Source organism: Nannobrachium achirus, assembly GCF_963921795.1.
Source record: "Nannobrachium achirus genome assembly, chromosome: 18".
Taxonomy (NCBI): domain Eukaryota; kingdom Metazoa; phylum Chordata; class Actinopteri; order Myctophiformes; family Myctophidae; genus Nannobrachium; species Nannobrachium achirus.
Window position 1 is genome coordinate 19,847,058 of NC_137825.1, and position 10,426 is coordinate 19,857,483.

General features: G+C 42.3%; 1 protein-coding gene across 1 annotated transcript; it reads right to left on the reverse strand.

The window, feature by feature from the left end:
- Positions 1 to 207: 207 nt before the first annotated feature.
- Positions 208 to 9,969, reverse strand: fads6 (fatty acid desaturase 6). Its single transcript, XM_080748182.1, has 6 exons — positions 9,149 to 9,969; positions 6,431 to 6,597; positions 5,487 to 5,667; positions 5,098 to 5,285; positions 3,130 to 3,309; positions 208 to 2,237 (listed from the first exon to the last, which is right to left on the reverse strand). Exons 1-6 carry the CDS (start codon positions 9,441 to 9,443, stop codon positions 2,088 to 2,090), a joined length of 1,161 nt encoding a protein of 386 aa, XP_080604308.1. The 5' UTR covers positions 9,444 to 9,969; the 3' UTR covers positions 208 to 2,087.
- Between the last annotated feature and the right edge of the window lie 457 nt (positions 9,970 to 10,426).

Here is a 10,426-nt window from a genome sequence, read left to right on the forward strand (position 1 = left end):
TTGCAGATGAGGCCATATGTGGGCTATGTAGAGTCAACGAAGGAACATACTTAACTGCACGTAAAGATCTCAAGACAGAGAATACAGCAAGGTATTGATTAAGTGCTCCACAAGTTCAGTGTGAGAAACCATTGTTATTGATTAAATAGATTGATAATAGTGTGATCTTGAGGATGTAGAAAGAGCTACCATTTTTGTTTTCTGGGAGTTTATTTTGATAGAGTAACATTATAAGATACAAAATAAAACAATAAAGAAATGCAAAAAAGTAATAATGTCCCTTAGATACCATGAAATCTATACTGTATGTCCTATATGAAAAGCGGTGAGCTCAACTCTTATGCCTACTTCATAGGCTACTCCTTCATGTAACAAACTATAAATGAATCTTCATTTGGTGGTGCCCAGACAGTGTTGCCAGATGTACAATAATTATCCTCTTTGTACGATAATTTTACCCTCTGTACAATGTACAATTAATAATTCAAAAAATGTCCAAATGTACGATCATTTCGCTATATCACAAACAAGTGTGTGAATTAACTAAATTCCCTGGCTGCTGCTTTGGGATCTAGTTTGGTTTTCAAAATAAGTCAGGAAATTTGACCCTAGATCTGTACTTAGAGGCGTCTTTCCAGTCCAGTTTAAGTCTTTTATTTGTGTATGGTCCAGGAAGTTTCCTGCCTCCACGCCGTAGGAGTCTCAAACAAGGTTGTTTCTTACAATAAAAACATTTTGTATGGTCAAATTACACATTTACACGTGTGATTTGGCTGTGTACAATAGTTTTCTTTCAAATATGATAAACCTCCAGTACGATAATTCAACATTTCCTATTTGGCAACACTGTGCCCAGATGACATAAAAAGTCTAGCCTATGCATATGGGCTTGCAGCTCATAGTCAGTTGAAAACACTGGGTGTTCACAGCCACGCTCTTGGGTTGTGTTGTAGCCAGGGCAGTTAAATCGGCTCCAATTTTAGCAGTACAGGAGGAGGTGGGAGAGATGCCATTGGAAATCAGAAGAAAACAGCTGGCAGCTATTCTGGGTACATCTTCAAGGCCTACTAAAGCGGCACTTCAGCCCCATTGGGACCATGTAATATCTCAAAGATCACGTTACAAAAAGGTCCCACCGCAATCTTTTCCATTTGCCATGGAGTTGCAGCAGCAGGAATTGTGAAGGTGTAACAAATAATCCTACAGACTGTATGCATTGACTTCCTGGAGATGAATTCCTGCAGGATACAGTAAACTGCAGTGTGATACTGTAGGTGGGTGTATAATGAGAGATGAGAGTTATATCATTGATGTATCATCTTGCATATTTTTCTATCTAGCATATTTCTATCTTGAATATTTGCAGTACTTGTTAGCACCTTCTATATTCGTGTTACATTAATGACATTAATAACTAAATTAAGTATAATATTGCTACAGCATTAACTCATATGCTGCCATTTAACAATACCTTCGTACTCTTTAACTGCCATTCGTCTCCATAGACTTCCATGTAATTCATAGTGCACGGATCATGCACACCCATGCCTAGATAATGCACCACGTGTGTCCACATTGCTCACAGCTTTCAAACAAAAAAATCCGAATGGAAATCCGTTCAGGCATTCATGAGATAGCAGCCATTATGTTTTACACTGTTGTGAGCTTGGAGGTCTGCTACCTGAGTTGTATGGGGGTTGTATGGGGGTTAAACAAGCAATTTCGCGATCGCTATCATGCCTACTAACGTTTTTGGGGTCCCAAAACATTTTTTGAAAAAAAAAATTTTTTGAATTTTTTTTTTTTTTTTTCAAGGGTATGAGTTAATCATAATCAGATCTTGCTTTATCAGTGCATGATTGGTTCACAATGTGTTGCTTGCCCAAATATGGACTGTCTATGTTGCAACATTGAAGTACTGTTAATACAGTACATGTTGAGGCTTGTGCTCTTAAGCAAATTGTCCCAGTAGACAGAGTAGAACATATCCAGTAGCAGTGTTTATGTAAATAGCAGCAACAGTTAAGAATAGTTTTTGTTTTGTCATACATGTCCACTGATGTTTTCCATCACCCTCCCTCCCTCCATCATTGCACTCCCACCAGCTCTGTGATGGATGGCGCGTACACCATCAGCTCCTTGTATTTGTGGAAGAAGTGGCGCAGGCGGGAGAGGTAGCTGTCTTCCTGGTACGGAAGCTCTTTTTCCTTCAGATACTTGGACACAATAGGTTTCACCTGGTGAGATGTGAGGAAGGAAAGGGACAATAGAAGTAAACATAGGTGTGGTTTCTCGGTCATTGCCAACACAAATACACAATGACAAACAACATGCATAGTTTTACAGCCAGTGTGTATTTAGCGGTAAGTTTCTCATCAGCAGGGGTGTCACACCAAATTCTGGGCCCTGGGTACAAGAATTCACTGCGGGCCCCCCATGAATGTTCTTCATAGGGGGAGGGGGTTTAACCGATTTAGACTGGGAACACATTATTACGCATTATTTTGTGCTTTAACTATTGAAAAATAGCAGATATTCAAGCTTGTAGATATGCTATTTTTGAAAAATCATGAAAAGATGTGTGCAAGTCTTTGAATATTTCAAATCCTTCTAAGGTTTTTTGAAAAACCCGTTTCTATGTCGAGTGGTGCTCAAACCTTTTCATGTCAAGGACCCCCAAAATGATATGTATTCGGCCATGGACCCCCATCTCAAAATACAGTATTTAGTTCCAGGGACCCCCAAGAAGCAACATTTGAGTTACAAATGTTTGCTTAAAAAATACATATATACAAAGATTTGCACACATTTTCACGTCTTTTCAAAAATAGCAGAACTACAAGCTCGCAGCGCAGCACTCGGTGCCGTGCCGCGCTGTGAGCTTGTATATCTGCTATTTTTCAATAGCTAGTATAAAATATTTAAGGCCCCTCCACCTTGGGCCCTAGTAACTCAGTCCCACTCCCCCCCCCCCCCCCCCTGCTGCTCATCAGTGATATTTATCTCTAAGTTCTGTTGTGTACCAACCGAGGATAGTAATGCCACTCATTTCTAAACACTGGTCTAAACATGCCAGAGCACCGGTACCTTAATGACATTTTTACAATTTAAAAAAACAAAAACAACAACCTTTAAACACATGTTGTCAGACAAGAAGGGGAAGAGGTGGTGCTCAACATGGCAGCTGATGAGAGAATGTCCAAACGTCAAGTCTAGGAGGGGATTGCGCGGCAGGTTAAGGACCCCGTGGGTCATCTGGTAAATCCTCTTGGGACGGCTGGTGGGGGAGAACATGGAAAGGCCAATGTGCTGTGGAACAGAAATTGTTTGATTTGATCTATTTTCATCAGAACAGTGTGATACCTGTATGTCAATGTTAGATATTGATTCACGGGACATACAACAGCAGTAAATGGTAAACAAGGGAGAGATATGGACACTATGTACTGGAATGTGTCTTTGCTATGACATGTTTACAGTGGCACAGGTTGAACAGGCCTGCGGAGTGGATCGGTCTGTGAGTATTACAAACATACTTACAGTGCATTATAATCAGTTTAAAACACCTTTGTAGCTAAATGAACTCATACTCATAATGCTTTATAACAATATTTATAACACATTATAAGGTATTTTATACTGGCTTATGAGGCAGAGTATTATAACACTTCATAATAGCAGGACAGTGGACACTCACTGACTTGGCAATGATTTATTGATGAATTGATTGAATACTATTATTAGCAAGCAAACAGTATTGTTTCCAAACAGTATTGGAAACAGTAAGGCAGTACAGTTACAAAACTATGCTAAAAGGATGAAAGCAACACTAGATTTATTTATAAGAAAAGGGTGTGAGGGCGAGGGGAAGAAGAGGGGGTGGGGGAAAGGATCATAGTGTATTATTATTTTCCTAGTTGTAAAGGAATCAATTATTCAGTATTTTAAGCAGATTATAATGCTTTAAGTATAATGCATTATAGTCATGGGCTTAACCCATTTAGGCCTGACTGACCTAAGTTGTCTGAAGAACGTCAATTATTCAAAAATTACAAAAACAAATATGTTGCTACACAACAATGTGTTCCCGGCCTGAATAATAAAAACTGTTTACTACCAGAGTAAAACATGTTCTGTGTATAATAATTCTCATAGTTGTATGCATTATAATGATTTTAGAATGTATTATAATCTCCGTTATAATGCATTACAGCATGATTATACTGAATGTGGTCATTGGGTGCTTTAAGTAAAGTAATGAAATTCCTGGAAGTGCAGAAAAACATTTTGTGTGTTGTTCTTGCATAGATTCAATGCACTACAATAAACTACAAACTACAATCTTTATAGGAAGTGTTACCCATCGTGGTAATGTTACTAACACAACCCAAACCTCTCCCAAAGTGTTTGTGCTTGTATTTGTGTACATTTGGCAAAAATAGGTGAAAGGTTGGTGAAAATAGCTGATCTAAGATTGCCCAGCTTTGGTGTAGAGGGAAAAAAGAAATTGAACCAAGTACAGACCCATTGGGGATCCCGGTAAACAAAGTATACAGTACATAGGGTTTAGGTTGTTCATGTAAAGTTCTACTGAATGCTCCTCTCTTAAGCCCCTTCAAGCCCCATATATTTCAGATCATATTTACTAATCCATGATCAAACAGTTAGACCAGAACAATACACAATGAACTCTACAGGCAAGGCTCCGTCTGGGAAAATCATGCATGAATTGTTCCTTTTTCTCCCCTTTGTTCATGCAGTGAACGGTCTCCTGGAATTCCTGGGTGAACACTTTGAGGACACAGCACCACATTGAAAAGGGGTTTCCATAAAAGGTCATGTGCACAAGAAGTGCACTCATAATTTATCCCACATATTCTGGCTCCATCGTCTGAGAATTGGCCCCAGACTAACCCAAAGAAATGTGACTTGATTGTGTCGATGGCTGTACGGTGTACACTTTGAACACTGTAATATGTCACCATGGAAGCCAAACTATGCAGTATACACTTTGTAACATGAATCACGAGTATCTTTGTACTGTATGCTGTTTCGGGAGATTGAAATTTCTCTTCTATCTTGTGTATGGAGGCTTACCTGAAATATGTTGACATGGATATAGGGCAGAGAGGACATTGCCCTGCACACAAGCATGCAGAGTAAGGCGCTATAAGGTGACTGGAACCCAGAGACATGTATCAGCAGCCAGTACTGGGCATAAAACCCCAGTAGTACCAGCAGTATGGTCCTTAGGGCCTGGGCCATTGTATGACCTGCCAACTGACCTGTGAAAACCATCATAACAGTGAGAACAACTACTTCAACAATACTTATACTTATAATATCCCGACAAGGGTCAATTTAAGAGTACATTTTCACACTCTCAGAGTTAAATGAACATCTTACTGTGTGTAGATCAAAGGTTACATACAATCACATTCAATACAGGGGTGTTCGGCTAATCATTTCTTTATTGCCTTTCTCACCTAGTGCAACAAGAGGCGTAATGATGGGCACTGCCAGGGGGGCTATGAACAGGTAAACGGTGCGTGTCAGCATGGGGGCCTTCCATGTGCTGGAGTCACCAAGCCCGATGATGTTAGTATGGGCATGGTGCATCTTGATGTGGGCTTGCACTCCTGCTCTAGCTGTGAATGAGCCACAGATCTGGATGGAGGCACAGACAGACAGACAGACAGAGCAGAATAAGTGCACATACACACAAATAGCCAGAGAAGACACGACCAATACTATTACTGATTAACTAGACACACAAAAACAGGTCAATCTGATAAGCAAGCAGTCACCCTTCACCCATGGACCCTTCAGTCCAAAGATGCAGAGGAGCAAAACTTACATGACAATGACTCAGACCTTTCCCCCCTTTTTTGCTCTTCCCCATATGGACCTACCTGCGGATTATATCAGTGTCAGTTTACCTCATGTGGATTATGCGGTAGACATGCGTGCGCGTATAGGTTTTGCACTGACTTTTCTTTTTGCTGACTTTATTTTTCTCACACCTTAAATAATATCCATAGTATCACGTACACCATATGCACCTTAGTTTATATACCTCAGGCACTAGGTGTAAACATGTAGATCATTTTTGTTTTCTTTGATTGATCTCTCTTCCCCTTTGCCCCCCCCCCATCCCCCCTCCCCCCTCCTTCTTCTTCTTCTCTTTAATTTTTGAATTTCTCTTTTTTTCTGTAAAACTGTGACGTGACAATAAAGCTGATTCTGATTCTACATACTGTAGTTTTGTTTTGCAGTGAATGAGCCAGACTCGATAAACATCCACTCAAGGTGTAAACAAAATGATTTGCAGTGAGGTACATTGATTAACTGATTGTTTTTGAGGATCAGACAATAATAACCAGAAAGCCAAGTCGACACTTGCAGACGCTGAACCTGAACAGTCTCTCACCTCTATGAAGAAGACGGCCCAGAACTCCCCCCAGGCTTGGGACTCGCTCAGGGAACCATGGCTGGCCAGGTGTGTCCCCTTGATGGTGATGATGGCGTGAGCCAGTCCCATGAGCAGCAGCCCCGCCGCGAACCAGGACAACTGGGAGGACCCCAGTAGCAGGAAGGCTTGAGGAACCACAAAAGAGGGATTGTAGAGATGGAGAGAGAACAAAGGGACACAAAGCAGATCTACAAGCTCGCTGCGAGCTTGTAGATCTGCTATTTTTCAATGGCTAAAGTATAAAATAATTAAGGCCCCTCCACCTTGGGCCCTAGTAGTCCAAGGTGGTCCCATCCCCCCCCCCCCCCCCCCCCCCGTGATGCCCCTGCTTTGGATATCTGTAATATGATTTGTAAGAATAGACATGCACTGTGAAAATATAGAAGATACAACTGAATTGTATAATATTGATAGTAACAGCAATGAGAGAGAGGAAACTGGGAAAGAGAGTAGGGGAATGACATGCAGCAAACGGTGCAGCTGTCCCCGAAATCAAACCGGGGACTCGCTGGTAGGTGTTAGAGCCTGCTGTAGTGCACATTCTAACCTTATGCCCAACAAAGCCAAAGAGCACAAAAAACTACATTTTTGTGTATCCCAAAGGTCAAATCAGGCTTTGTGATTTTGGGGGATAAACAATTACCTGAAGAACAGATATGCAATCAGTGTTATGTCACTTATATGCCGACATCTTGTTTGGCTGACAGGTTGAAACACTTTTAAACCCATTTCTCAGTCAAAATTAGGTCCGTAGTTACTGCACTTTGGCTTTGTAGGGCATTTTAGTTCACCCCTACAGGGGCATCACAAGGGGGAAAAGTGGGACAGAGTTACTAGGGCCCAACAAGAGGGGGGGCCTTGAAAAGCCTGCACCCCAATGAAGAACATTCATAGGGGCCTACCGTGAATGCTTGTCCCCAGAGCCCCTATTATCATTATAATGAATGGTACTATTAGTGGTGGTAGTATTAGCTGTAGTGGTAGTATTATATTTCTGTTCAGTGTTCATGCTGCTATTTAAAACACACATTCAGAACATTCTCATCACTCTCCCAGCATAACATGAGATTTCCCAGAGTGAACATATGTGTGAGTGAAAGAAAGAGATCAATGTGTTGCCATGCATTCATTCAGCACTTGTTCTCCAGCGGTCACTGACCTGTTTCTTTTCATCGTATGAAGCCTGAATAACAAATAGTTGTGTGCCGGTGTGGTGCACCAAATATAGCAGATCCACAAGCTCACAGCCACTCTCTCTGTGACGCAATGTGAGTTTTTAGATCAGCTATTGTGCAGCTCTAGTGTGCAGCACCACATGCAACTAAGTATAATCAAGTCTAAAGAATGCACACACTGTTAGGCTATCCCCTGTCTGTGTCTGAGCACCCAGCCAGCAACCCCATGCATGCAGCAGCGATGGTGTGCGTTTCTGTTTGTGGTGAGATCGGGTGATGGAGGGAAACTCTATCCTCAATTGGGGGTGAGAGCCCTGCACCTTTCATCACAGACACGGTATGATCGTACCACTATGAATACTAGTGGAAATTATATAAGAAATTGAATGAACCCATTATATGCCATTTTAACCCCCTTTATTTTGAAATATGTTATCTATTCTTGGACTCTGTTAAATGTGTCTTTATATAGATAGTTCTATATATTATATGCAACTAAACCTTTCATAACAGTACTAGAATTTGTACAATCTAGTATATTATACAAATTAGAATTTCACTTTTATTTAGGTTTAGCTGCCAGTGCCACACCAAGTGTCATGTTTCACTCTTAGGTTGAGAGTGTCATTAAAACTAGTCTCTAGGCTGATTAAATAAACACATTGAGTGCTGAGTTGACTGGCTCTGTAGGCGGTGAAGAACTTGGATAACATTTTGTGGTCAATGCTGCTGTGTCGTTACCACGTTTGTTTAATAGTGATTGTTATGTTCCCAACTTCCCATCATGGCAAACCTCATATTTCAAAGCAGCTCATGTAAGCCTAGATTACAAAACAAGTTACTATGGTGTCCAGGTTCCATAGTAATGACACCAGTGGCAAACCTTTATTGAGGTCAGTAGTTGAGCGCCAGTGACCCAGTATTGGACACATGCTTGTGCCAGAAATGACAGCTGTATTAAATTATTAAGTTGGGCAGGGTATATATATTGGGCAGCACTAAAAATAGTTCTGTTTTTGTCTTAAACTTACATGATGAATGGTTTGAATGTTTTTGTATAGTTTCCTGTCGGGTAATGCAAAATGCATGCTGGTCTATATTTTATGTGGTCAGAAGGTATTGTAGAGGTATGCATAAAATGAAATATATTCCAAGTCTCAAGGTTGGCAGCCTTGAGCCAAGTCTCCTAGTGATTATCGTATCTGTCTGTTTTCTCTGTACCCATGAAATAATTTAAAGCTATTAAACTTCATCATTCTGAAGTGGACTATAAAAGACTCTGACGTAATCTGTCAGACCAAAGAACCCCTCTCAGAATGTAAAACAGTACAGTTAGTTTTTGCCAATGATGCTGTTACAGCTGTGATTATAGAAAGCAGTTTCGGAAAGCACCCATCATCATTATCAACACTACCATAAGCATGTAATGGTTGTAGAGCTTGTAGACCAGCTATTTTTGGTGAGCAACACCGCCATACTACAGAGTATAAATGGAAGTTACCCGGTGGCAGGCAGAGGAATGCTCCAGCTAGGATGCTGCAGTCGATGCCTCTCCTCTCCCACCAACTGCTCTCCTTCACCACTTTCTGGACCAGCCGCGTCAGCTCCATCATCAGCGACTCCTTGTCCGCTACCTTGCCTTCATCGCCCTTCATCTCTCCGTTGCCCCTCTCTTTCGGGTCTCGTTCTGAATCCATGGAGTGACGTTTCCTTTCAAACAAGGTCTCCCCTTCCCAGGATTTGACAAGTCCTTTCTCATTCTGTCCTTCCCTCCACTCTACTGATACGTTCTGCATGACAGCTCACTGAACTGTCAGTGACTGACAAGAAACTCTCAGCTCAACCAACCGGCTCAAGGCTTCACAGTCACACAGTGCGCCGGTGTCCTGCAGTTGCCAGCACTTCAGCGAGAGTACAGAAGTCCACAGGTCAGCTTTAACATAGCGGTGGAGGAGGCCTAATTGGCAAGGAACACTGAGAGAAGTCCAGCCCCCTTTTTGCTCCTTCAAGAGACTAGTGCTTCCGCTTCTCTCTTCTCATAATCTTTATCACACTGTCCTGTGCTCTCTCTCTCTCTCCCCTTGTCAGGTTGTTTCTGGTGCAGCTAACCAGCCTTGAGTATCCCACAGTGCCATGCAAGGCAGGCCACGGGTGATTTAGGGCTGTCTCGTGATGTGACAGAACCTTTCTGCTGAATAGTCGAACGCGGGCTGCTGCAATAGAACTGCAGGCTGCTCGGCTGCAGGAGCTACTGTACGTCTCTCTCACTCCACCAACTGTCTTCTTCCCTGCCGTCCTGCATAGCTTTTCATGCATACTGCATGTCCCCACCCTCCTGGCTTTGTCTACGCAACCCAAGCTCCCCTCCCCTCCCCATTCCTCTCCTCTCCTCTCCCCTCCCCTCCCCTCCCCTCCCTGTAACCTTGGCATCCGTCCCGGGAAAGGGGAGGGAAGAGAGGGGTCTGAGGATGGGATGGAAGAGGATTAGCAATAGCTGTTAGCTACTAGGGGAGGGGTCAAAGTGTAGAGGGGAGAGGATAGGAAGCTTGTACAAGTGTACAAGAATGTGTGGATGTACTCTCTGTGTTTATATGTGTGTTTAAGTGCTTTATTGGGAGATAGGCCAGTGTTCTGGGCTGGATGCCAGGCTGACTCCAGTTAGCTCTTTAACTGAGGATCTGGGAGTCCATGTTTCTATAATCACAGCTGTAGGAGACAAGAAACTTCAGAGCAGAGAGCAGTTTGAGCGCCAGGCGGTCTGTAACAACCCCCTCCCTCT